Genomic DNA, 27,607 nt, shown 5'->3' with positions numbered 1-27,607 from the left:
AAATGCTTATTAAGACCAAGGATGTGAACAGCATTTCCTGTTGGTCAGGGGCAGTTTCAGAGTTCTGCATTGACCCTCATATTTAGCAGAATACGCTAGACAGAGTAAGAAATCTTAATGTACACTTTACTTAATTTACATAGGAAGAGAATGGAAGATTACTTTGAAAAGGATTTTTTTTAAAGTGAGGAATATACATGCACCCCAAAACCGCTCCTCATCACAGGCAAATGGTTCAGAAAAGAGTAAACATGTTAGGACAAAGTAGAAGAGGGAACGTTTGGGAGCCAAAACACGTCCCCCCCCACCTCTGATCCTGTACCCCCCTTTTCTGGCAAATAAACATACCAGGAACAGGTTTCACCCTGAACTTTATTAAAGGTACAAAATTTGACTTACGAGCTACAAACACCTACCCTCCCATTAGCACCTCCTGTCCCCCCACCAAGAGACAGGATATTTCCCTCCCAGCCCCTCCCCACAGTACCCCAGACCTTCCATGGTTGCAAGCAAAAATCACCCTCACAAAAACCCAACAGTGGGGAAAAGGTAAACTTCAAGCACTTCAGAACACCCCTGCAAGGGGTGGGGGCGGAGTAGTTTTGTGAGTTGGAGCAAAAATAACATTTCACCCCCACCCCCACGCAGCTGCTGAGTGAGTTTGCCTGTGAAATTATCCACCCCAGGGCAGGGCAGAGAGGACTGCAAGGCCATTCCAAGGTGCTCCACCAGCGGACAAGCAGTTGACAGGCTTCCCAGCTTCCTAGAGCACCTGCAGGAAGAAGGCCAACCAAAACTCTGCTGTTGGGCTCCTGGCCAATTTGAGATAGGCCCAAGAACCTACTTAGCTCCTGGGAATCCTGCAAAGAATTCTGGACTAGTTGGACCTTGGTCTGAGCCAGCAAGGCACTTCTGATGCCTGCAAGCAAGACTGGATACTGAAGACCACTTGGCAAAGATGAATTAGGCCGTAACAATTCAGACATTCCTAGGAAGCACTCTTGCTTTGTAAATTTGGACGAATAACCCGCAGGGACTCTAATTCAAGAAGTCAGCCCTCACTGCTGCACTTAGGCAGAGTCGTGAGCCTCTGCAGCCCTGCCTGCGCAGGTCCCTAGCGGATATGAGCCATCTCTTCCAAAAAGGGAGTCTTCATGCAGCCAGTGCACAGCTGATCCATCCAGAGGGGAGCCTCGTGCTGCAGGGGAGTGCGTCTTGGGTAAAAGGTGTAGTTGAGGTCATAGTTGAGCAAGCAGCTGAGCGAGGCCATGTAGACGTCCGAGAAGCGGCACAGGCGGCGTGAGAAATAGGTGGGGTTGTGGCAGGTGCGAAAGATGCTGCCAAACTGAGGATTGAAGAGGTTTTTGGTGAGTGCCCTGCAGCAAGTTTGAGGGGACACAGAGAAGAGAAAGAGAAAGAGTTATTAGGCAACAGCATACAAAATTAGATCTTTGGCTTCCTAGGTTCTGTACCTAGCTAGGTGACCTAGCAAGCTGCAACAGGACAATGTGTTTTCATGGAAACTGCAGCATGCAGTGATAGCTGAAGGATGCACCTCTTCAAGAATCTCAGCTTTCTGTTGGGTAGAATTTCGGTCATAAAAATGAACGTGTTGTTGGAAAAGTTATTTTTATTTCAAATTGCCCCAATAATTAATAACCTAAGCTGTTTTAAAGAAGGATATTTCTTGGCAGAAGAATATTTTTAGATTTATCTGGCAGGGGAAGAAACCAAGAATTAAATATAAGATATTGATTGATACTAGGGAAAAATGAGGCTTCCCTCTGCCAGATCTGCATTTATATTATAAAGCAGCATGCTTGTGTTGGTTAAAAGAATGGATAAAGTTGAAGAACACTCAACTGCTCAATTTGGAGGGGTGTGGTGTTAAATTTGGTTGGCATACATATCTATGGTATGGCAAAGCAAGAATACGTAAAAATTTTATGAATCATGGAATTAGGAGAAATATCTATGGAGTCTGGGGAAAATATAAAAACCTGCTAGAAAGGAAAACACATTTGTGGCTTTGACCCATCAAAACAATTGCAGTGAAAAACTTAATATGGAAAAAATATGGCCAACGTATGGAGAATTACTGGACTTTACAGATACTAGTGTAAGCCTGAAGAAGATGGAAGGAGTCGGCAACAAGTGACAGATTGGTTGCAATACTGCCAAGTGAATGAAACATTTGGCGTCAATAAACAATAAGGTTTCATGGAACATACCTCAGAAAGAGCTGATAGAAAATAACGATAAGTCAATTTCTAAAATGTATGTTATTACAAGAATGAGAGACAGGATGAAATGGTGAAATTGGCAATGATTAGTTGGGCAGGAGATGTAGGCCATAATATAGTTAGATTTGTGTGAAAAGCTGTGGAAAACAGGACTGAAATTTACAACCTGCTACGCTCTTAAGAAAAACTATTTGAAAATGATTTATAGATGGTACTTGACACCAGATTAGCAAAAATGTATAAGTCAGAGTTGGGTAAATGTTGGAAGTGTAAAGTTATGGATGGGACTTTCAATCATGTGTGGTGGAGCCAAAGAATATTGGGAAATGATATATAATGAACTGGAAAAAAATATTTTGGAAGACCTTTCCAAAAAGAGCTGAGGCCTTTCTTTTAGGTATGGTGAGATCCGAGGTTCCAAGTAAAAAAGTTAGTCTGTTTAGGTGGTGAGAATTTTATATGCACAAAGATGGAGAGAGGAGTTAGTACCTACAGAGGAGGAATGGCAGGCAAAATTAATGGGAAGGCAGAGATAAAATGCTACCTGAGCTCTTGTCGCTCCTTCATCCAGTCCTGGAACACCTTCTGAGCTTCTGGATCCTTGAACATCTTTTGGAGAAACAAACCAAGTGGTTAGAAAAGCATCTGATGATCCCATCCTGCCTTAAAACTCACTAAACCAACTTCTGCAGAAGAAATCTGCCTTTTTACCTATTGATTCATGTCCACAGCCCATAACCTAGCTAGAAACTTCATTTCTTCTATGTTAACTGGTCTTTAGGGCACCTTATTGATTCTATAACCAATGGATTGATTCTATAACCAATGGCTTCAAGTTACAAGACAGGAGATTCCGATTAAATATCAGGAAAAACTTTCTGACAGGAAGAGCTGTTTGGCAGTGGAAGGGACTCTCTCAGAAGGTGGTGGACTCTCCTTCCTTGGGGGGTTTCAAGCAGAGGTTGGATGGCCATCTGCCAGGTGTGCTTTAGTTGAGATTCCTGCATTGCAGGGGGTTGGACAATATGACCCTCAGGGTCCCGTCCAACTCTACAATTCTAGGATTTTAGGATTATTGCTCTACTATTTTAGCATCCTTTGCCATCTCTCAAGAGCAACCCTCCATGAAGAGCTCTGTGCCCTTTCCCCATTCCATTCTCAGCCACCAAGTGGACTCTCCTCTACCTGCATGCGCTCCAGCAAGCCGGTCAAGGCCTGCAGCCAGGTGAGTGCTTGTGAGTACTGTTCTGTGTTCACCATTTTGGTCTCTGTTTCCAGTTCGGGAACTATGGCCCCTGTTCGCCAGCCATGGCGCAGCATCAGGTCCTGTGGGGAGACAGGTACAGTGGAAGGAGGAAGGCATAGGCAAGCCCAAAGCAACTTCACCCCCCTCCCCTCCCTTCAACTCAAGTCAGGCCACAGCTCCCACAGGCCACACTCCATTCCTGCCCCAGAGAAAAAGGCCCAAAGATCTCACCGCCAGGTCACTGTAGAGATGATCGCCGAAGTAGAGAACTTTGGATCCACGCCAGCCTGTAAGCTGGAGGAAGTCAACAAGGTTGCCCTATATTTTATTTTTTGGAATGAGAAAGGGTGCATTAAAATCACCAGACAGGTGAAGTCAGTTAAAGGACTTCTATAAATACAGGAACAAAATGGCTACACAATTTTTACATTAATATAGAATGAGGTTAAACATAAGAGGCTGAATTTTGACCTAGAATTGACAAAAGATATGGAATTACTTGCTGGTATGGAGAAGGCAGCCTGGTGCCAACCTCCAGAAACAGAGAGCGCTGAGCAAGAAGCCCTCAGTGGGCTTTTCTCCTCTCCCTTGCTTGCCCACTGTGCCATGGTGAGGGTGAGCCCAGACTAGGCCGTGTCCTCACCACCAGAGAGAGAGCGAGCGCACACAACTTAGCAAAGGGTGGCTGTTAAAAGTGGCCCTGTTGGCCAGCTCAACACCATTCCCGACTTCTTCCTCACACCCTACTTGAAACTGTCGGGCAGGGATAGGCAACCTGTGATCCTCCAGATGCTGCTAGACTACAATTCCCATCATCTTTGATCAGTGGACATACTGGCTGAGGTTGATGGGAGTTGTGGTTCAATAACATCTGAAGGGCCATACAGGCTCCTGTCATAGGGTGGAACTGGATTAGACCTGCGAGAGAGGAGATTACTTCCCCCATCCCTTAGGTATCTGATTTGACTGCCTCAAGAATAACCAAGTGGAGAAAAGTGTATGTGTGTGTGTACAGAAGATGATATGCTGAAGGACTGACATGCCCAAGTTACAAGCATGGAAAGATCTGGTATATTAATTCCATTCTTCCAGAAGACAGACAATCCCACCACCATGACATTTTTATCATCCACAATCCATTTCCTCACCTGCTTATATACCTGCCCCTTCTCCAGCTTAGTTATTTTGTCCCACTGCAGATCCCCATTAGCATCCAGTCGCCGGAAAGGTCTGAGGAGAGAAGCAAGTGGTGGGTGGGGTGCCAACAAGACCCTCTGCTCTCCCAGAGCTGGGGGGCATGAGCTCCTGGGACCCAGCATCTGGCCTCCAAACCCACAAAATCATTCTCACTTGCCCACCCTCACACTGTTTCTGTGGGGAACCTACACATAAGATTGTGTAGATGTTTTCTGCAAATTCTTGTGTGAAGCGGCTCTTGGAGCCAAGGAAAACCAGGAGCTGTGACTTTGCATTGCATTTTGGCAATATTATAAAAAGTGCAATTTAAGATGCACCTCCTTAAAGACTTATTTTCATTCTTTTACTTATTTAACAAAAATATATGTACCTCTTGATTGTAATAAAACCTCCATGTGGTTTTATTTAAACCGTTCCATGTGGTTTAAATGTCAATAAGACACAAAAAGGGAAGGAGAAGAAAGTATACAAGAGACAGGAAAGAAGGGGAAGAATGACAGGAAGTGAAAACAGAATATTCAGAAGTCATGTATAATTTACAAAGCACCCCTATCTTCATAAAAGCAGACAATCATTTCTGTCCCAAGCCAGTGTAAGCCTTCCCCACCCCACACAAAAGCAAGCAGAGGAATATTGAGGGCAATCAAGCAAGTCAGTATTAAGTCACTTTTTAAAAAAGAAAGAAAGGAGGAAAATGATGCAGTTGGGTAGATAGCAGGATTTCAAATTTACACAGAATGCCCCCACCTCCAGCAACGGAAAGCAAACAAACGAATATTTGGCTCTCTGCAAAGTGGCCAGGGGCAACCTACCAGGTTCTTAAGGCTCAAGTCTCTATACTGAGTGGTGTGATCTATAAGACGGTGCATGTGTGCGAGGGCCAGCACTGCTTCCCAGACTTCAGGCTATGCGCTCTGCCCCACAACCGCCCAAGGTGGATGCACTAGAACTCATCCCTCAATGTGGCATACAGGATCTGGAACCCACAGCAGGAGCTTGAGAGTGGGCCACACTTACTTGACACAGTCATTGAAGAAATGAGGCTTGTCTGCCTGGACTATGACCACGTCAAAGAAGTCCCGCCAGTCTTTACCAACCATGTACCGCATCCCTTTATTGCTGGAAAGGAGGAAAAAGGCACATTAGGAATAGGAGACAGTAGCAGACAGCAGGGGGAGCTTCTATGGGCTCTTGCAACAGAGACCAAGGAAGCCTGAGAAGGGCAGCAGATATTCCAGCAGTAGAATCGGCAGAGGGCTAATAATAGGAGATAATAATAATAATAATAATAATAATAATAATAATAATAATAATAATAATAATATTTTATTTGTATTCCGCCCTCCCCGGCCAAACCCGGGCTCAAAGCGGCTACAATTCACTCCTTTCTCACAGCCCACAGTAGTGCTCCCTGTTCACCTTCCTCCTTTATTCTCGTATCTGCCATGAGACTGTCAAATTAGTGTAAGCTGTCTGCCTGAGCCGCCTAAAAGAGCTAGGGCTAGTAGTGTAACACTTTAGGTCAAACCTAAAAAAATCTTCAACTATCTCAAGGGCCAGCACACGGAAGATGGAGCAAGCTTAGTTTCTCCTGCTCCAGAGGGCAGGACCCAAACCAAAGGCTTCAAGCTACAAGAAAGGAGATTCTGACCAAACAAGAACTTTCTGATGGCGAGAGCTGTTTGATAGACTCTCCTTCATTGGAAGTCTTTAAGCAGAAGTCGGATGGCCACCTGTCCTGGATGCTTTAGTTACGATTCCTACACTGCAGCGGGATGGACTCGATGACTCTCAGGCTCCCTTCCAACTCTACAATTCTATGAAAATGCAGGAGCAGCTGGTGCAGGAGAGCCCTAGAGATCCCAACAGAGTGGTTCAATATCAGCATTTAAGCAGAGACAATGTTAATGCCCAGCCTACTTCTAGCTTGCAGCCCTGCCATGTTCAGACTCACACAAAGCTGAAAGGGCTGTTGGTGATGAGGAAGAGTTTCTTGCCACACTTGGCCAGGCGGTGCAGCACGGCGTATGTCTCATCCCCACGCAGGATGTACTTCTCTGCAGAGGGAAGATGGGCATTAAAAACTTCTCCATGCAGACAGAACCAAGAGACAAACTGAAACGAGGTTCACTGGGTGGGAAGGAGCAGTGCTAGAAGGATTGTTGTTTTCGTTTTCTGACTTAGGCTGGGCTTTGTGTATATGCCTACCCTGTGGAAGTGAACAAAAAGTACACAATGTGGCACAATGCAACCCCCCCCCTTTAAAGCAAGTTTCCAGCCCTTGTGGCTGTGCAGATGCACATGAAAGCACCTGGCCAATCCCTCTCTGATTTCTGAGACGAAGGGCGGGGCTTCAGTCTCCTGGCTTCTCCTGTGACTGCAGAATTTAGCTTTCTTGGTGTGGAATGTGCTTGGTCCAGGCACAGAGAATGCACAGACTAAGAGACTCTAGCCAGGCCTGATCTTTGGTTTTGCCTTCCCTTAAGCAGTCCACTGCTCGGTTCACTTGCTTAAGCCTCTGTGCCATTCTGCTAAATCACTTCATGCAGAAAAACATTTCCCTTCTGACACACTAGGCTAGCTAACCAGTGTGTTTTGTTCTACAGCTTAGCTAGTGGGTGGACGCTCTTCCCTTGGGAAAGGCAGCAGGTCTGGAAAGGCCATTTGCATCCCTTGCAGCCCTCTGCTTGCGTGGTTGCCCTGCCTCCAGCCCCTTGGCAGATGGATACTCACCCAGATCCTGCATAATCCACTTGTACATAAAGCCTTTAATATGGACATCCCGGATGGCATCCTATTGAAAAACTTTTTTTAATAATAGTTTTTAAAAAACACCTCAGAAATACACAAACAAGTTTAACAGTGTGCACACTGGTCTAGCTCCCCCAGACCTGCGTTTCCAATGCTTCACCAACACCCTGAAAGTTGCTTTCGAGAGATGGTACTTTGGAAAGGAAGGCTATACTGCTCCCTTGCTCTGCACCCCTTCCAAGCTGGCTTTGGGCTAAAGGGGGGGGGGGCTAAGAGCCGGAATCACCCCACTGGCCCCTCTATCCCAAGCTGGGTTACCTAGTTGGGTGGGGAGGCACTGCAAACTTTTGCAAACTGGCCCCAGCCTCCCACAAATCACTTGCCTCTGTTGCTCCATTGCTTTACAACATATTCCGATGGCCAAACCAGTTTAGAGAAAGGAAAAAAAAGTAATAGTAGCCACCAGTTTTTGTGGGGGGGGGGTAACAAGAATCCACCTGGGACTCCAGAACTGTAGGAAGAGGGTTAACCCTTTCCTTTCTGGCCCTGCTTTCCCTGACAGGGATGTGGGTGGAGGGAGTTCAGAGACACTGATACTTGCTTGTTTTCCTCCGCAGGGCAAATAGCGGCTTCAGTGTGTCCGGGGGGGGGGGGGTGCATTTACAAGGGGAAAACCTCTCCGTTTGAACCACAGCCCAAATCTGATTTGAGAAGTCCCACGGGTGTTTTTACCTGTTTAAATAAATGCAGCAGACCTTGCTACAGTTACAACTAGCTTGGTCCTTGCCTGTTTCTGTCTTTCTTCCTCTTTCAAACACAGAGAAATTCCCAGCTACTTTCCAAAAAAGTGGTGTGTACACAGTGGTTTAAAATGGTTTCTAAGCACTCCATGTGTATACACTTTTGGCACTGACAACATCCCATTGGCACTCTGCAGACAGGGTTTTTTTTTACATTTGTGGTGACATTTTGCTGCACACCCCTACCTGACAGCTCTCCTCAGTGGTCTTTTAAAAAAAATAATAATCTATTTTTAATGCAAATCTGGTATAACAGAAAAGTTGTATCCAAAATTTTTTTGGCTGCCTCCATAGGAAAATGAATACATGTGTGCATACCCACAATGGGCCTCACGTTTCTGGAACTTAGGGAAGGTGGGGAAGTACTGAGAGGAGGGGACAATAAGACACAGTGTGAATACATCCCATCAACTACTAGCCACCAACGTGGACAGGAAATACTGTGACAGTGCTTTCCATTGCTCACGTGGATAGGCGTGCAGACAAGAACATATGGGGGAACTGGATCTGTGCCTTAACAGCCTGGTATGTATCTAGCCAAAGAAAGCTGCTAGGATTCCTTAGCTGGGGGTCATGATAATTGTTTTAAAACACACTCACAAATTTGTGGTGTAGAAACATCCATGGGGTACAGGTAAAAAACCAGTAGGGCTGGAAGGGACCAGAAGGTCTTGAGCCCCTGAAATAGGAATGTCCATATATATAATCCTCATCACAAGTAGGCAGGAGGAGGAAGAACCACCACAGGAGACGCCTGCACCACAGGAACTGCTTGGAGAGGACCATATGGCTCAAAACAAGAAGAACCCCAAACTCCATTCAGGAAGGCTAAGCAACTCAGACTGCCTGTCTGACCCAGAAGGAAAGTCTCAAGACTTGTGCATTCCAAGATCCTGCACAGTCTGAGGAAGAAAAACCTTTAACCCTTAAGCCTGAAGGTGTCATGACATACTAGAAGCTATGGGGGGAGGGTGCTCAGTTGTGGCATCTTGGCAAAGCTCTCTGCCGCCTTTTGCACAATCAGCAAGTGCAAAATAATGCGACAAATGTGCAAATGTGATTGATTTATGTAATTTAGGCAAGCTGAAGAATTCTGCTTTTGGGTGCAGACTTCTGAAATACCTGAAATATCTTTCTCATATGAACAAGTACAGTGAGGGGGGAAAGTATTTGATCCCCTGCTAAATTTGCCCGTTTGCCCTCTGACGAAGAAATGACCAATCCATAATTGTAATGGTAGGTTTATTGTAGCTGTGAGAGACAGAATAACAACAGGAAAACCCCCAGAAACCCAGAAGACAAAGGTCTGGGATTACAGGTAAGACCTCTCCCTTACAGCAGGTGCTTCTAATCTCAGCTCGTTACGTACAGTGAAGATACCAGGTAGCCAGGCATCTGGCTGGTTGATAGGGGATCAAATACTTCTTTCACTCATTATAATGCACTTCAATCTCTGACTTTTGTCCTCTGGGTTTCTGGAGGTTTTCCTGTTGTTATTCTGTCTCTCACAGCTACAATAAACCTACCATTACAATTACGGACTGGTCATTTTTTCATCAGAGGGCAAACAGGCAAATTTAGCAGGGGATCGAATACTTTCCCCCCTCACTGTAGAATACAAGCATGTCCCTAAGCTTGTCCCTATTTTCAGGTGGAATTCAATCAGATACAGGCAAATTCACATTCAGGGAGGCTAATAGAATTGTGCAATTATCACTGATTGGGAGGTCTTGTGTAGCAAACCTGCTTCCCCCCCTAAGACTTCTTGTGATAAGGAAAGTGATGGACAAATGCACTGGGAAGTGTGGGGTAACACAATTTCATCAAATCTCCCCACAAACAAATCAGAAAGTTGGCTTGCTAATGAGCATTTGCCATCTAATCTTCCTGCAAACAAACTGGAATGAATGCTCAATAGAGAGGTCTCTTGGAAGAGTCAAAGGGCCTACGTGCATGGAGGCAGCAATGGAGCAATGCTATTTATGACAATGCCTGTTCTGACCTCTTGCCCTGGATCAAGGAGACAGGCAGGCTCCAGAGAAGCTGGGAGTCTGAGAGGCAGAGCCAGATGTCTCAAGTTTCCAAAGATACAACTAAGAAGGAGACTTGCCTTTTCAAAACACACGCAGAGGAGGAGAAAGAGGCCCATGCCGTGTGCCTTGGGGCAGCTGGGCTCCTTGATAAGCCTGCCTGGCAGCTAAGCAGGCAGCCCCTCCCAATTCTCTCCTTGGTTCAGGACAGCCTGTTCTGCTGTGGCGAGATACGTCACTCCCTCCCACAACAAAGTAGTAAAAAAGAAAGAACTGAACAGAGCCCTTGAGAGCACTCAAATCCTCCTCCTCAATTTGCCTGCAGGGTAAACCACAGAGAACACAGAGTCCTCCCCCCCCCCCACAAAAAAAGGACACCTAGCAAGCAACAATCCTCCTGCCAATTCTCAACACAAGCCTACATCTCAACACTCAGCAACAAGAGCAGAATATACAGGAAAGTGGAGGGAAACACACCGTTACGTCTTTGTAGAGATGGATGGGATCGTAATCAATGTCGTTGGTGATGAAGAAGTCATTGACTACGGCCAGGAGGGTCATTTCAGGGAGAGAGAAGATGTCCATAAACTGCTTTATGGCTGGACCCTGGGAAGACCAAGGGACGGAAGGAGAAACAAAAGATTGTTCCTGGCTTGAACAGCAACTCTCAGTCAGAACTGCCTGCACTCATCACCCATTTCTTGCTAGTGCAGGGACTGTAAGTGTCCAACTTTGCAGAATTCCTGGTTCATCCAGTCCAGCTACACATCAGAGCCCTACATTCACCAACCACCTTCAAAATCCACAATTAAGTGAGAGTGAGCATATTTACTTCCGCTTCCATCATTTGATTTATCAGATATACCTTGGGATAAATAAGCTTCAGGGTGTATTTTCGGGTTGTGCTCCGCGGCGACCCGGAGGTAACAGAGCACATTACTTCCGGATTTCGCCGCTTGCGCAGGCGGTCAAAATGAAGTCATGCGCATGTGCGGAAGCGGCGAAACGCGGCACGCCCAGATGCGTCTTATGTTCTATTCAGGATGCGAATGGGGCTCTGGAACGGATCCCGTTCGCATCCCGAGGTACCACTGTACATAGATCCAGACTGGAGAAAAATGGGGAAGGCAAGAGACATGAAGATTAGATAAAGGCAGCTAGGAGGTACAGAGCACCCTCCATGAGCAGGGGAAAGGGGCTGCCGTGAGACTATTTCACCGGGAAGTTCTTGCCTACCCACACTGCATTTTGAGTGTCAAACAACACACTATGTTAAATGCATAGTTTCATGTTCGTTCATTTGTTTAGAAAACATAAAATAGCACCTATGGAATGTTCCGAACTGGATCAGGACCAGGACGGTGGTACCTTAGGATGTGAAAGTGGTGCATTGAGAGTGGGGGGAGGAGGTCATTGGTTTGGTTTGTTCTTGTTTTTATTATGCATTTTGTGTTTTTATCTTGTATTTTTATGCTGTGGATTATCCTTAGATCTTTGAATGAATAAATAAAATAAAGTAACAATTTCCTCTCATGTTGAGCCAAACACACACACACAGAGCTCAGGCTATCTGCACAGTAAGAGCAGAGCTCAGGTTTTCCTTCAGCAACAGTCATCCTCAGACTGAACCTTAAACAGGAGCTGCAGCTCTATCTCAGTTGCTGGCTCTGCGCCCATGAAGTAAAAAACTGGACACAAAAGTTGAGCTCTTTTTTGCAGGGGTGGGGTGGGGGGCAAAGTTGTTAAGCTGTTCATTGTTTTTAATGAAATTCACCAAAACCGACACTTCTGACATGGGCTGCCACACACCCGGATTTTCCTGGACATTCATCGATTTCCACCCGGACGCTGTTTACGAGGGCTGAATACCAGACGTATGGCAACCCTATTTAAAGGGACCAAGTCTGCTTTATCTGCCATTGACTCTTGGGGAGTGGGATGGCGCTTGAGTCCTCTGAGCCAGGGCAACATTACACCTTCGGCTAGAGAGGCTCACACCTCTTCGACACATTACTTCTGGTTATGTACATCTAGGACTGGCTCCAAGGGCAATGCCAGTACTGGCATGTGGGGTGCTCTGCCAACATGACGAAAACTTCACTATGGATGCCCCTTTTCAAAGAAGACCACTTCATCCTTACTCCAGCATCTCAGTTTGCCATGCATCCTGCAGTATTCCCTGCAAAACTCCTGAGACAATGCAATGCCCTACCAAATACTTGGTAGAGAAATCATGTGAATATGGAGGTCCAGCCTAGAAAGTAGATGCAACTGGAGGCCAACTAAGCTCCCTTTATAACTTGGTGGACCCTGGATAGCAGAGATACATAGGAAGGCAAATAAAAGGAGCTACACTCTGCTGGCACCTGGTCCCCTCTTGCCACATCTCAGTCAGAAACTGAGCAACGAGAGACACTGGCCGATGGCCTTCAAACCAACTCCAGGGCTAGCAAGGGAACCAACCTTTCCATAGAAGCCACTAGCCTGGTGGAGGGGGATATGAAGGGTACCGTCATACAGCGCCAGCACCTCGTCATCTGGAACCGGTTTCAAGCCCCTGGAGAATGCCAAAAAGGGGAAAGGTTTAGGAGTTTGAAGTGTCGCCAGGAGAGCATCATTTAGCAGCTGAATCAAAGTACTGCACGTGAGTAATGTGGCTACGAAGTTATGAATTCCAGTTTGACTGGTGCAGACATGATGCGGTCTCCTTACAAACTAGTTTGCAAATTTTGAGCCAGAGCAAGGGATGGATGCTCCTTCCCCTCTTCCTTGCTTTGTTTGACTTAACCATGGTTTAATATTCCATGTGAACCACAGCTAGCCATGGCTAACACAAATTTAACCAGAGTTTTCAAGGGAAATTAAAAGGACCGCATGCCTTCGGGACTGCTTCCCAACTTGAAAATTCTATTTCCTGGGAGTCAGGGTTATATCTTAGGCATGACCACACAGAAGAATATTAAAAATTAGGTCTAGGAACAGCCTCAATTCCAATATCTCAGCTATGAAATTCTGCTCTATGTGAGCAACACTTACCGGTAAACGGTGCCCAGCTGAATGTAATGAAAGGCATCTATCTTCATGAGCAAGCCCTGTATGGCAGACAGAAGAGAAATGTGGAGTCAGCACACAGGAAACCCATATTGCAAATTAGTTCAGGAAACAATACTTTATTTATTTATAGAATTTGTATAACACCCTTCATCTGAAGATAACAGGGCGGTTCACCACATAAAAATACAAAATATGAACACAAAATACATTATAAAAACAAGAGCAATAACAAACCAATAGCACTCTTCCCACAAACACATTTAAAAGAACACACAGGGTGGTCCAACGCATGGCCAAAGGGCTCCATGTGGCCCCCAAAGCCTTTTACGGTGGCCCTTTGCAACATTTGATGCCCCATCCCTTGCACTGCCTTCCCAAAGCTGGATTAGCAAGGCGCTGGGCTTTGGGAAGTAGGTGTGAGGGCACTGACAGGGTCCTAGATTCCTCTTGCCTCCTTCCCAAAGCCTAGTTAGTGCTTTTCCAACTCTGGGAAGGAGGGCTCTAGGACCCTGCCAGAGCCAAGTGCCTTCATTCCAAAGCAGGGCCGGGTGTGTGAGTCAAATCTTGATGATCCCACCCCCCATGAGACAAGGCAACGTGCAGCCCACTTGGTATGAGAAATTGGACCGCCCTGATCAGCCAAAGCCAAAGGACTAATTAAAGAGAAACATTTTTGCCTGGCACCTAAAGATATGTAATGAAGGCACCAGGTGAGCCTCTCTGTGGAGAGCATCCCACAAGCAGGGAGCCATCATAGAAAAGGACACTCTGGTCCTCACATGGAGGACACACACAAAGAAGGGCCTCAGATGATGATTGCAGGGTCTGAGTAGGTTCATGTGGGGGAAGGTGGTCCTTGAGGTATTGTGGTCCTTAGCCATTTGAGTCTTTATAGGTCTAAACCAGCACTTTGAATTGGGCCCAGAAACTAACTGGCAGCCTGTGCAGTTGGGCCAGGATTGGTGTAATATGCTCAAACCGTCTTGCCCTGGTGAGCAACCTGGCCACCGAGTTCTGCACCAGTTGAAGCTTCCAAACCGCCTTCCGAGGCAGCCCTATGTATAACGCATTGCCTGCCCACATTTGTGCTACATGGATGACCACAATGGAAAAAAAGAACAAACTCTTCCCTTGGCTTACAATTAACCTCCTGCTGAAAGTGGCCCTTATTTGCACAGGTGACAAGTAATAATGCTTAGCATTTATTTAAGAAGACTTTTAAAATGTTCCACGTTGATTACACTACTGCATTAGGCCACTGCAGTTTGGCAAAGAACACCTGGTGACTTCAGGCTAAAGTGAGATTTGACACATGCACACACAGCTCTGCTCTTCCAGCCTCTGCTCTCCTGCCACAACAACAGGACAAGCCACCTGTCTCTGTCTCACCTTGGCAATGTCGTAGTGTAAGCCCCGGATGGCAAAGTTCGGCCAATATTCATACTTCAGGATGCCCTTTGGATACTGATGGGACAGAACAAAACATACAATTTGCAAGGTGGTCAATCAGTTTAAAAAGTCTAGAGCCTTTCAAGTGTCATTTGGAAGCGGATTTCAAAGATAATACTTTTTCTCGATGAAGTCAATGCGGGGAATTGCTTGGAACCATGCTATCCATGTTTATCAGCTACCATTGGGATCCCAGAGGCAAGCACAGACAGCAGGGATAGGGAACCTCTGTGGCCCTCCAGATGTTGATGGACTACAGCTCCCATCAGCCCCAATCCATTAGCCGTGCTGCTTTCTGGGGATGATGGGAGTTGAGAGTCCAATAACATTGGGAAGCCCATACAGGTTCCCAAGCATGAAGGGCAAATGCACATTCTACCCATTAAGAGGCAGAGGAGGCATGAAAGGAGCAGCCCTCTTGGTCTGTCTGCCCTGTTCACATATAAGACAAGAGATAAAAGTTAACTTTTTAGCACTTGTATGAGGAGTGCTAAACCCTCCCCTTTCCCCATTGCTTCAAATGTCTTTTCTAGCCTGGGCCACTTTGGATAACTGAGCTGCCAGAAAAGTGCCTGCAGTGACAGAGCATGGTGAGGTAAAGACAGCAGAGGGTTCAGCTTCGTCCACCTGAACGCCCCTTTTGATGCAAAAACCAAACACATACAGTTTACACAGAACAGGACAAGCATACAAACACGGCTGCCTCCTCCTCTCATGTCTTGCTTAGCCTAAGGCAGGGCTGGGGAACCTTTCTAGCTCCACTGGTCAGATCCTGGCCTTGGCTGCCAACCACCTGGTGTCACCATGATAGCAAGTGCCTTTGACTTCAAAGTACAGTACAAGAGTCCTGCATTGTGCTTTAAAATGCCTGCAGCTCCAGTTTTACTGCCCACCAGCTGATGGGGGGTAGAGCCACAACCTGTTTTCTGCAGACATCCGGTGTGTGAGGAAGTTCCACACAGGGAGCACTTCAGCACCAATCCAGCGCTGCTTAGCTGACGGGCAGTATATCCGAAGCCTGATTTCCCTTGCCAATGCACAATTGTGAACATGGTTTAAGTGTACATATGATGTCAGGTGTGGGGGCAGGAGGGCAAGTTTTGGGGGAAACGGGCTCATGGATCAAGCAGGTACCCTTGGTGGGCCAACTTTGGCCTGTGGACCACAGGCTCCCCACCCCCACCCAAAGGTTTTCAAACCTTCAGTCACCACCATTTGTCCAAGCCAAGCACCCTCCAATTTTGCCAATTACTTTTCTCGTATTCTAGTCAACAGGACATGCAAGCTCGAGAGGTACCTTATATTGCTCCACAAGGATGTCCCGAGCTGTGTTGTAGATGCAAGAGTGGAGGGCAGGTGAGTATAACGCCAGTGTGTAGTCATAGTCAAATCCATAAACTCCGATAGTACTCAGGGAAATCTCATTGTTGGAGTAGATTGTTGAAGGGTTCAGAAGATTGCAGACCCCTGGGGGGAGCAAATCTGGAGGAAGATGGAAGCACAAGCAATTACCACACACTTCCAAATGGATGCCTCTTACAAAGGGAGGGGTACTCAACACATCAGAAACGTTGGCCTCCTGAGATTGCGTGCTATGCTGCAATGACACGCACACACCACCTTTTCTATACATTTCTCTCCATTCGACAACCTATACTGCACTCCCAGTGCCATAATAAGGCAAGGAAATCCCATTTTTTGAAACATAGAGATTCACCAAAAATAGCCAAATATATGGTTTTATTTAGTTCCAAAAGGTAATAAAATTGTGATCCAGGGATGGAGGGGAGGGGACCTGACTCATTGCATGGATGGGAGGTAGAATACAAGGAACAGTTTCTGAGGGAGTTTTTAGATAGGGCTTGATTTGAGATGGGAGAAAGGGATTCGGATAGAATTTGTCTGAGGGAGAACTGGTTCTGATTTGAGTTGAACAACCACACTGAGGAGACAATCTACAGCAAGAGGAAGGAGCCTCACAGCTTAGATAGGAAGACTGGGTTGAGAGTCTGGAGAAGGTATTTAGACTGGAAGGCTAAGTCTGTGCCAGGGAAGGTAGAACCTGTGGGAATACAGACTACCTGGGTTTCATTCTAGCCAGAAGGGGAGAATTCTTCTAGGAAAAGATGACTCCCAAGCCAGAAACAAGGGGTGGGGTGACCCCCTGGGTCTGTTATATAAAATAAAATATCTCAGGAGGCAGATTGTTAGAGAGTGGGTAACTGACAAAACATGTCCCTCACTCATGAACCAAAGTTAGTGGGATAAGTCCTCTACAGCTGCGTTTGCACATAATGCTAAGCCATGGTTTATTCAACAAATCATCTTGCAGACGAACAAATAAGACGTGGCTCCTTTCTCCAAAGCTTGCTTTGGTTTCCAGATGCTCTTGCCTATGTGTCATCATGAGTGGCTGCAGGAAACAAGCAAATCATAGTTAAGCAAGCCTGTTGGGTTTGGAAATAATGTCAAACCACAGTTAAAACAGGTCATGGTTCTTAAGCCAACAACAAACCATGGCTTCATTTTGTGGTTTGTAACCAGAAAAGAAGCCATGGTTACCCAGCTGGGCTGAGATCAGGCATTCAAACAAACACCACTTGAGCTAAGTAAAACATGATTTAGCATTATGTGCTAACCAGGCTATAGACAGGTTGAAAGGAGTGCATGGCCATTTTCTTACTGGTTTCTCTGAAAAGCAGAAGGCTAAGAAATAGGAATTTAGTTGTTAAGGGAAGGGTCAGATCCCTGAAAAAACAGGTCCTGTTTCAGCTAATCAGGACCTTGTTTTCCATCACAGAATAGGGAGAGACCAGAACCTAGTTCTCAATGGTGTGATAAATCTGTATCTGAGCTGCACAACTTCAGATGATTGCTAGGAGTCATAGAACTAAATGCTTCTCCTTAAAAAAGAAAACCTTTAATACAGAAGTAGCAAGGCAGGGAGAAGGGGTCCAGCTTAGCCTTCTCCCCAGTATGCCAGCTTTCTATGGAGTGTTTTTGTATGAAGGATCAACCCATCATGTGAACCACTACCTGTGTCATGGTATGCCATTTATGTAAGAACTAGGGCCCAAATGATCACAAAATTGGACCATCTCCATTTCAGCCTCACTCTCCTCCTGCCCCCCCCTCCAGTGTACCATACTTAGTTAGTTCAGGGTGTTGAACTTACAAAGCTACAGTTCTCAGCATCTTTAAAAAAATAGTTCCCATGATTCTCCATAACCATTAAGGTGGTATAAGAATGCTTTAAATCAAGGGTTCCCCAACTTCTGTCCATGGACCACCAGTGGTTCATGAGCTTCATGCAGGTGGTCTGTGGTGTGTCTGTTGATTTGTGGCTGAAGACAGGAGGGAGATGGTACATCCATCACATTAAATATTGATAATGTTTTTTTTTTAATTGAATTTGCATTACTTCTTTTATTTTTTTGGATTTCATTTTATTGCAATACTTCAAGCGACTGTCTATCTGACCTCCTTGGAGAGTCTCCCCACCTCTAAGTCTGTTCTTGCACACCAGCAATCTGTTACTACTGAACATTTCAGGAGGCATCTTGCATAGCCAGGAGTCCTTGTTACCCTCAGGGCTTTATGTCTGCCACGTCTCAGCCTCTGAATGTGCTTTCCAGTCCTCAAATCCATTAAGTTACAACAAAGAAACATGCCTCTAACTATGTATAGTGTGCATGCCTTTCCTTACTACTGAGTGACCACAGGTAGATTCCACATATACAGGATTAAGGTACAAAGCAGACATGATGGCTCCTAAATAGACCTCAGCCTCAGCCCACCCCAAGCCTTAATTTATTTATTTATTCTTAGAAATTAAGAACTAGTCATTTGGATTCCCCCTTACTTAAATGAGCAATATGAAGGCCATTCAGTGCCATTCTATAATAATAAGAGGCTGCTGGGTCCATCACCCAATGGCTCATCTAGCGCAACATGATTTCAGCAAGGCATTTGACAAGGTGCCCCATAATATTCTTGTAAAGAAGCTGGTAAAATGCGGTCTTGACTATGCTACCACTCAGTGGATTTGTAACTGGCTGACTGACCGGACCCAAAGGGTGCTCATCAATGGTTCCTCTTCATCCTGGAGAAGAGTGACTAGTGGGGTGCCACAGGGTTCTGTCTTGGGCCCGGTCTTATTCAACATCTTTATCAACGACTTGGATGATGGACTCAAGGGCATCCTGATCAAATTTGCAGATGACACCAAACTGGGAGGGGTGGCTAACACCCCAGAGGACAGGATCACACTTCAAAATGACCTTGACAGATTAGAGAACTGGGCCAAAACAAACAAGATGAATTTTAACAGGGAGAAATGTAAAGTATTGCACTTGGGCAAAAAAAATGAGAGGCACAAATACAAGATGGGTGACACCTGGCTTGAGAGCAGTACATGTGAAAAGGATCTAGGAGTCTTGGTTGACCACAAACTTAACATGAGCCAACAGTGTGACGCGGCAGCTAAAAAAGCCAATGCAATTCTGGGCTGCATCAATAGGAGTATAGCATCTAGATCAAGGGAAGTTATAGTGCCACTGTATTCTGCTCTGGTCAGACCTCACCTGGAGTACTGTGTCCAGTTCTGGGCACCACAGTTCAAGAAGGACACTGACAAACTAGAACGTGTACAGAGGAGGGCAACCAAAATGGTCAAAGGCCTGGAAACAATGCCTTATGAGGATCGGCTAAGGGAGCTGGTCATGTTTAGCCTGGAGAAGAGGAGGTTAAGGGGTGATATGATAGCCATGTTCAAATATATAAAAGGATGTCACATAGAGGAGGGAGAAAGGTTGTTTTCTGCTGCTCCAGAGAAGCGGACACGGAGCAATGGATACAAACTACAAGAAAGAAGATTCCACCTAAACATTAGGAAGAACTTCCTGACAGTAAGAGCTGTTCGACAGTGGAATTTGCTGCCAAGGCGTGTGGTGGAGTCTCCTTCTTTGGAGGTCTTTAAGCAGAGGCTTGACAACCATATGTCAGGAGTGCTCTGATGGTGTTTCCTGCTTGGCAGGGGGTTGGACTCGATGACCCTTGTGGTCTCTTCCAACTCTATGATTCTATGATTCTATGATTCTAACATCCTGTTTTCACAGTAGTCCACCAGATGCCCACAGGAAGCCCACAAGTAGAACCCGAAGCCAACAGCACTCTCCTCCCCCACTTCTGATGGCCAGCAGTTGGTATTCAGAGGCTTCCTGCCTCCAACTCAGGAGGCAAAACATCCCTTCTTCAACCACAAATCCACAGTCACTCTTTTAACCACCTAAATGAAGCTTATCTCCATGAACCAACGTTTGGGACTGCCTGCTAGACAACAAAGATTAAATCTCCCCATAATAGCCTTTGCCACCCCTTTGCTCCTCCAAATTAGTTTTTCTCTAAGCACTATTATGGCTTCACATTCATAGCTGGCTTGGAAGCTGGATGGGCACCACTGGAAACAGAATGGATCTTGGCCATTCTCAACTACACTGTCTTCTTTGCACGCAGGTCCCAGGCTTGATCCCCGATAGCATGTCCTGGCAGGGCTGGGGAGAGCCCTGTATGAGAGTATGAGATCCTGGATAGCCCCTGCCTGTCCACATGAGCCAGAGGGACCAAGGGTCAGATTCAGTAGAAGGCAGCTCCTTGTATTCCTCAGTCCTTCAGGGAGGAGCTTGAACAAGTGGCAGAACTGGTTCACAGCCAAAATATAAAGCATCCAGTTGTCCACACAGCTCTCAGTCTTTTAAGAATACAGACGGCTATACCTGGGCAGCACATACACTTTGCTGCTCGAAACACGTAGCACTTGTGCAACAGCAGACATCCTGCATTAGTTAACCCTATCAAGTGCAAGCAGGCACACTAATGACGAATTTGCCTTATGCCAAGTGATGAGTCAGCTCATCTCGGAGCACGGAATACACGTTGCCTTCTGTCACCCCCCCCCCCAATAAACTGGTTGAGCTGGAAATAAAAATTACTGTATTCAGCAAATGCTGAAATGCATAAGATTCTTTGTGGTCAACAGGCAAAGCACAGAGGGAACTGCTGGGTCAGACAGCCTGGTGTGGTCAAATAAACTTTGTGGGTAGTGATGCCACAGTTCCAGAAACTGGCAGTGCCCAGGAAGGAAGGAAGAAACTGTTAAGCTTTGTAATGCATATTTTTGTGAGGTGCAGAGGAATGACAGTGGGAGGGGAAGAAGAGAGGAGAGAGAGACATGGCAATTTTTGTAGCACTTAGGAGAAAGTCAGGAATTAAGAGCAGGACTTTGATCACTTTGTGCATCCAAATAAGTATGTCCATCCTTATTACAAAACTGGATTAAATACCGTTAACGTTACACTAAATATACAAAAGCACACTGGTTTACTTTGAAGCTAACACCATCTGTACAGGGTTTGTTAGAATCTTCAATTCCGCAGATGAACATGTATAAAAACGGGTGAGAATAGGAAGTCGTCTCAAGCTAAATTGAGGCATCTATGCTCTCTACCACAATTCTCCAAGGCTTCAGGCACTAAAGATGCTGGGGGCTGGGGAACAGTAATGGTGGTAATGTAATGGTGGTATTCTCATACCATGAAGTTACATTACCTTCTAATTGTTTATCACAAGTTTTAACATAAATTGCACAATTAAGTCCACTCGCCAGCCCATGCCTCCTCCCGATCTCTGTAATATTGATAAAAATCCTGACCACAGAAAAAGGGAGAAAGAGGAAGAAAATAGAAGGGACAACAGCAGCTTTGCTACTGAGCTATAGCCCATCCCTGGCTGCAACTAGAACAGATTGATTAAATCATGTTAAGGAGTAACTAATCTATGTTTAGTGGTTTATAAGGGGGGCACTCTAAAATTGCACTGTTCTCCCCTGCCCCAGCAAGCTTGCTAGATGCATACTTTTGGCTGGTCCCTGACAAGGACTGGGAGAACGCCCCCGATACCTGGAATTCAGAAGGAGAACCCAAAATGTATGCATCATATTTTTGAGAAATCAGGATCTGCTTCTTTGGACTGGGGGTGATTAGTACTACCATGTTCAGATTAATCATCCGTTCCAGTCAGTCTTATAAGTGCCTCCACCACCTGTATTAATCAGGCAGATTTAAAGAAAGAATACTTTTTTAAAATACGCAAATATTTACAAAAATCAAGGGTAGCAGGCATCATTTTAGAAGAGGCTTCTCTCCCACACAGGAAGGAATGGCTCTTCCAGATTCATGGATGCATAATCTAAAAACAAAGAAAGGATGCCACTTTCTTCCAAAGATTTGTTTTACCTGTTTTTTGCGTGCAAATTTAAATCAATTAAAACTACTGTAATAAAACAACTCCAATTCTTTAAAATTCACTGTGTTTGGTGTTCTTGCTGCAGAAGAGTCCCGCGGCTCCTTCAAGACTTAACAGATCCACGCCACAGGAACTGTGAGCCTTTCCCTGTTGTTGCAGCCGCCGTGCGGGTCTTGCGCTCTTCCTCCCCCCTCCAAAGCCCTGCCTGAAAAGCCAGACACAAAGCAGCCCCTTCCCCGCTGTTTCTGCCCGGACATGTCTCCAAAAGAAAGGGGAGGGGATCCCACGACCCAGCTCGAGTGCACGAAGGCTCCGGAGCAGAGTCACCGCAACAGAAGCAGCAAGGGAGATTCGCGAGTCCAGTCCTCGCTTAAAAATGTGTCAGGAACCGGGTTCCCTCGGGTCGGCCAAAAGGGACCACAGGAAGGGCGCTGCTACAAAGTACATGGAAAGGGAAAAGAAGAAACGGGGGGTCCTGCGGGAGGAGAGACGGGAGAGAAGCCAAAGGGGCGGCAGCCTCCCCAGGGGGAAGGGAGCCGGGGCCGGGCGCCCTCCTCCTCCTCCTCCCCAGTCGAAGCCCCTCGCTCACCCTGCACCAGCCGCTTCAGCTCTCCGTAGCGCGCCCACAGGAAGGTGGGCCGGTCCGGCCCGGGAGGCGGCGCGCTGCCGGCCAGAGCCTCTTGGTCGGCGCCGGGGGCGGCAGCGGCGCCCCGCCGAGCCTGCGGCTGGCGGCTCCCGTACGGAGGCCTGGGCTGGGCGCCGGGCGCCTCCGTCGCGAAGCGGCGGCAGCGGGAGAGCGAGGCGCCCGCCCGGCGCAGCAGTAGCCAGCCAGCGCGCTCCGCGGCGGCGCCAGCCATGGCGCGAGAGGCGTGTGGACGCGGCGGCCGAAGGACGCGGAGCCGAGGCGCCCCGGAGGGCGGGCAGAGAGAGGCGGCTCCGCCCCGGCAGGGAGGACCTGGCCGGCGCCCGCTCCCAGCTCCCCCGCCTCCTCCGCGCGCCCCTTGGAAGGAAAAGGGGGCTAGAAATGCAAGAGCCCCCCTAGCAGATCCGAGGCAGAAGTGGCCGCTGTGGGGAGATCTCATCGGATCCCGCCCCCCGCGTCTCCGGCAGGATTCCGCCGCCTGAGGCACCACCTCCTGGGTGGGCCGGTCCTGAAAACCTGCCTTAGGATTGCAATCTTACAGCCCGCAGCCTGTCTGCGTGTGGACCGGGAAGGAGTCCGCGGGGCTGCTTCAAGAGAAGGGGGGGGGGGGACTGAGAAATAACATGTGTGCCGGGCTGGACTATATATTTAAAAATAAATGAATGAACGAATTCCTGTGCCCCACAAATAACCCAGAGATGCATTTTAAATAAAAGCACACGTTCTACTCATGTAAAAACATGAGTTTCCCTGACCACCCGTGGGCTGGATTGAGAAGGCGATTGGGCTGGATGCAGCCCTTGGGCCTTAGTTTGCCTACCCCTGCACTATACCTTTAAAGCACATTTAAGGAATTCTTGGCACCCTGGTTTACTCCCTCACGGTTCTTAGCAACCCTTAACAAACAACAGCATCCAGAATTATTTGAGGGAAAGGATGTGCTTTGTATGTGTTTTTATGGCATATTGTATTCAATAGCCCCCTTCACACATCTATTGCATGAAGGAAGTCCCATGCAAGGATGTCTATCTCTGACATCCATACACTATGCATAGACATCAACCAGGAAAAGCCTACAGGTATGGACTTCCCCCCACATTGAGGAACTACACTTAATAATGCATCATTTTAAACAAAACAAAAAAATCCATGTGTTCCAGGGCTAGAGAGAAAGCAGCAATCCCAGTATTGGGAGAAACAAAAGTTGGCAGCTGATAGATCAGACCTAGGAAAAGGCTAGAAGAAATGAAACAGAATCCTAGAACAGATAATTAAGCAGTCTGGGAGCACTTAGAAATGGAGGCTGTGATGGGTTTCTCAAAAGCAAGTCATGCCAGACAAATCTCAATTCTTTTTTTGGAAAGCTTGATGAATCAGGGGAATGCTGTGGATATTGATTTCATTAAGGCTTTTGACAAAGCCCCCCATGATATTCTTGCAGAGAAGCTGGTAAAATGGTCTGGATGAGGTAACTGTTAGGCAGATTTGTAGTTGAGCTTCCTGCATTGCAGGGAGTTGGACTAGATGACCCTCTATTTATATAGAATAATAGAATTGTAATATCCATTGCAGGAAGTCATTTTATCTGCCTACAACTTTATACCAACGACAGCAATGAAGTACACATGCTATGAAGTACACGTGGTAGAGTTTGGGCACTGTCAGTTGGTTCCTATTCTGCTGATGGGATTTAATTGTAATACCAGCTTTCTCTTTCTTTAGGTCCCCCCCCCCTGTCTTTTCCCCTTTTTGCCTTTGTTCTTTTTTAGACTAGGTAGCTGTTTTATACCAGTATATTATAAAAGAGATAACTTTGTAAGGGGTATGTATTATTGTGTATCTCTGAGCATCAATAAATTTTAAAAACCAGCAGATGCAAGTCTCACAATTAAACTCACTCCCCACTTCCAATTTGTGTGCGTGACATCCTCTTCATCCAAGTGGCAGACCACACTCCCCCCCCCATTAAATTTAGATTTTCCCAATCAACAGATCATCCAGTAAGGGAATATCAGATATAAAATGTATGTTACCTGACTTTGGGTGTACTGAAGCACATTGTTGGCACTTCTTTTCCACATGTAGTAAAATGTCACTAAGCACCATCTCTCAATGTACCCCCTACTTCTGTTTCCATCAACCCAGAGGAAAGAATGCAGCCTGCCCTTTTCTACTGGTTGCTGTTGAAGGCATGTCCATAATATTTTAGTTTTTAATTAGCTCTTTCTGCAGAAGCTCTTGCATAAAACAGCCGTATTAAATATACATACAGGAGTCAGGAAAGGAAAAGGAAAGGAAGTATCAGCCTTGCACATAAACAATCCTTGGCTGGAGTGGAGCAGCACACATTTTATTTTTGACTGTTTTTTCGTGCACAAATCTGGAATATTGTAAACACTTTTCTTTCAAAGGCTGATGGAGTTTGGCTGTACAGTGGTATCTCAGGTTAAGTACTTAATTCATTCCGGAGGTCCGTACTTAAGCTGAAACTGTTCTTAACCTGAAGCACCACTTTAGCTAATGGGGCCTCCCACTGCTGCTGCGCTGCCGGAGCCAGATTTCTGTTCTTATTCTGAAGCAAAGTTCTTAACCTGAAGCACTATTTCTGGGTTAGCGGAGTGTGTAACCTAAAGCCTATGTAACCTGAAGCGTATGTAACCCGAGGTACCACTGTAGTGGAAAAGTTAAGTGAAAAAGTAGACATTTGAGGGGAGTCAACCTGGAAGGTATAAGTTTGAGGCAACAGTGTAATGCAGCAGCAAGAAAAACAAATGGCTAGAAGTGGCATTAGCTAGCTTTCAGCACCAGGGGAAAGTATTTGTTTTCTACCTGACCTTTTGAATGACAGCATTGGCCACAGTAGCAGAGTTGACTGATTGAGGGCAAGTATATGCTGAACTTTATATTATGATCAGCTGTCTTGGGATTGTTCTATTGGTGAGTATGTGTATTTATGTATATTTTGGGATAGATTTATGGCAAATTGGGTACTGATGAGGGAGCACTACTACGGTGAATCTCTCCATGCTGGAAACTTAACAGAAGTATGATCTGTTGCACACACTAGGTGTCTCACTCCAGTGTACAAAGGAAGAATGCTTCTTCTGCACAGCAACATTTCTAATGACTTAGCTTCTCTTCCTCCCTTTTTGCAGAACACTCCCACAGCCTTAGCCCAGAGGATGAAGGGCTGAGACCCATTTGACACAAAGCACAGCAACAAACCCAGCTTTGCTCCAAGTACCTGAGCAAGAGGCGGGGCTTAGCCAAGCCTCCAAGCTTTTGTGTGTTACTACTTTCCATTTTTGCCAGAAGGGGGCATCAACCATCTACAGATCTTTTTTTTAACTATTATTAAAGATTTTCTTGTTTTACAGAAGTATGTGTAATGTCTCTTGTATTTTTTCCATGTAACATTTTTACAAATCCGTTTCATTTGTTGAGACATTAGGGGGAGGGGAAAAAAAGGGGTGGGGTGGGGAGATGGGTGGGGGTGGGGTCGGGTGGCGATGTTTCTATTATGCTTAATGTATGTAGGGTTTGGTGTCAGCGTTGCTTGTGCTGTTCACTTGTGTTCCTTTGGTGGTGAGAGAGGTTAGGGTTGGCCTAGGGCGTGGTTGTTTGTGATAGGCTGTGGTGATCTTTGTTTTCGTGTGTGAGTGGGGTGGGTGGGTGTTTTGGATCAGGTCAGCCATATTGATTTGTATGCTGTTGATGGATTATTGTCATTGTCTTGTTGGGCTGTGTATGTGATAAAGGGGAGCCATACCCTTTTTAGAAGAAGGCATCTTCTTCTGTTTGTCCCCATGTCAGTTTCAGTTTATTGGTTAATTTTTCTAGTAGGGCTGTTTCTCATACTATTTGGTACCATTGGTCCATGCTTACTCCTGACAGGTCTCTCCAGTGTCTGGTTATGGTGTTTCTGGCTGCTGAAAGTAGGTGGGTTATGAGTTCTTTGTGGTGTAAATGGGCATTGTCTTGGAAGATGTTTAGTAGGGCCAATTCTGGGGTGATGTCTAATACTTGCTTAGTTATTTTACATATTTCTTGTGTGGCTGTTCCCCAGAATAGTTGGATTTGGGGGCATTCCCACCACATGTGGAGGTATGTGCCTGTGGAGGTGCACCTCTCCAACATTTTGGTGAGGTTCCTGGGTGTATTAGCGCTAGTTTTCTTGGTGTTAGGTACCACCTGTAGGTGAGTTTCAGAGTGAGCTCTTTTCTTTTCGTTGATATCTGACCTCTTGACACTGCCTCCTCGTCTTCAAGCTGTGGTCCATTTGCTTTTTGTTTAAATGCACAGAGGCCCACACACACACCACACACACTGTGCCTGGCACAATTTGCTTGAAGCACAAAGTAGTTTTTGAAAGCTGTGCAAGCAAGCCAGATGGGCTAGTCTTCTTGGCTGAAGTCATAGACACAGTTTTCCCTGCACAGAGAAAGCCATCTCCACCCAGCCATGATGCCTTCACAATAAGATTCTTAAAAATATCCTTAGTGAGAAGGACCATAGAAAAAGAAGTTGCATTACTTTGTAGCATGGTGGCAACAAAAGCTTGGATAAAGGAATTAAGGATAGGGTCTGCCCCAAGAGGTCTAGCAAAGTTTGTCATCCTTTAGAAGTGAATTTGGTAAAAAGACAAAAGTGGAAGGAAAGTATTATGCAACCACCAAAACTAGGATGTTATTTATTAAACAGAAAAGTGTACCAAGGACAGCAGAATGGTTAGAGAAGCTGTAAGGATATGTGGATATAGGTAAAAGGTAAAGGTAAAGGATCCCTGGACAGTGAAGTCCAGACAAAGGCGACTATGGGGTTGCAGCACTCATCTCGCTTTCAGGTCGAGGCAGCTGGTGTTTGTCCACAGACAGTTTTCCGGGTCATGTGGC

The 27,607-nt window shown here is 46.1% G+C and overlaps 1 protein-coding gene and 2 long non-coding RNA genes across 3 annotated transcripts; all 3 read right to left on the bottom strand.

The window, feature by feature from the left end:
- Window positions 1–354: 354 nt before the first annotated feature.
- LOC310668110 (5'-nucleotidase domain-containing protein 2-like) lies at window positions 355–23,012 on the bottom strand. Its single transcript, XM_083421065.1, has 14 exons — window positions 22,662–23,012; window positions 16,068–16,252; window positions 14,711–14,785; window positions 13,304–13,359; window positions 12,731–12,824; window positions 10,745–10,873; window positions 7,420–7,480; window positions 6,641–6,743; window positions 5,704–5,805; window positions 4,638–4,719; window positions 3,721–3,807; window positions 3,429–3,569; window positions 2,788–2,852; window positions 355–1,376 (listed from the first exon to the last, which is right to left on the bottom strand). The coding sequence occupies exons 1-14, from the start codon at window positions 22,927–22,929 to the stop codon at window positions 1,115–1,117; spliced, it is 1,710 nt and encodes a 569-aa protein (XP_083277191.1). The 5' UTR covers window positions 22,930–23,012; the 3' UTR covers window positions 355–1,114.
- Window positions 7,904–10,738, bottom strand: LOC310668168. The gene is made up of 2 exons (XR_014506636.1): window positions 10,361–10,738; window positions 7,904–10,330 (listed from the first exon to the last, which is right to left on the bottom strand). It is a non-coding gene; the product is annotated as an uncharacterized lncRNA (long non-coding RNA).
- Window positions 21,141–22,368, bottom strand: LOC310668169. Its single transcript, XR_014506637.1, has 2 exons — window positions 21,978–22,368; window positions 21,141–21,531 (listed from the first exon to the last, which is right to left on the bottom strand). It is a non-coding gene; the product is annotated as an uncharacterized lncRNA (long non-coding RNA).
- Window positions 23,013–27,607: the final 4,595 nt, after the last annotated feature.

The sequence above is a fragment of the Podarcis tiliguerta genome, assembly GCF_965153285.1.
Source record: "Podarcis tiliguerta genome assembly, chromosome: 17".
In the NCBI taxonomy this organism is placed as follows: Eukaryota; Metazoa; Chordata; class Lepidosauria; order Squamata; family Lacertidae; genus Podarcis; species Podarcis tiliguerta.
Note: the sequence above shows the minus strand (reverse complement) of the source record. Positions and strands in the feature narration are given on the sequence as shown.

Bases quoted from the DNA above. Each gene is read 5' to 3' on its own strand.
- LOC310668110 (XM_083421065.1), bottom strand. From the start codon at position 22,929: ATGGCTGGCGCCGCCGCGGAGCGCGCTGGCTGGCTACTGCTGCGCCGG. The intron at 7,481-10,744 runs GTGTGTTTCCCT...GTTTTTCAATAG, and splicing joins ATCTCTACAAAGACGTAACG to GATGCCATCCGGGATGTCCA. The intron at 5,806-6,640 runs GTGAGTCTGAAC...CCTCCTTTCCAG, and splicing joins AACAGCCCTTTCAGCTTTGT to CAATAAAGGGATGCGGTACA.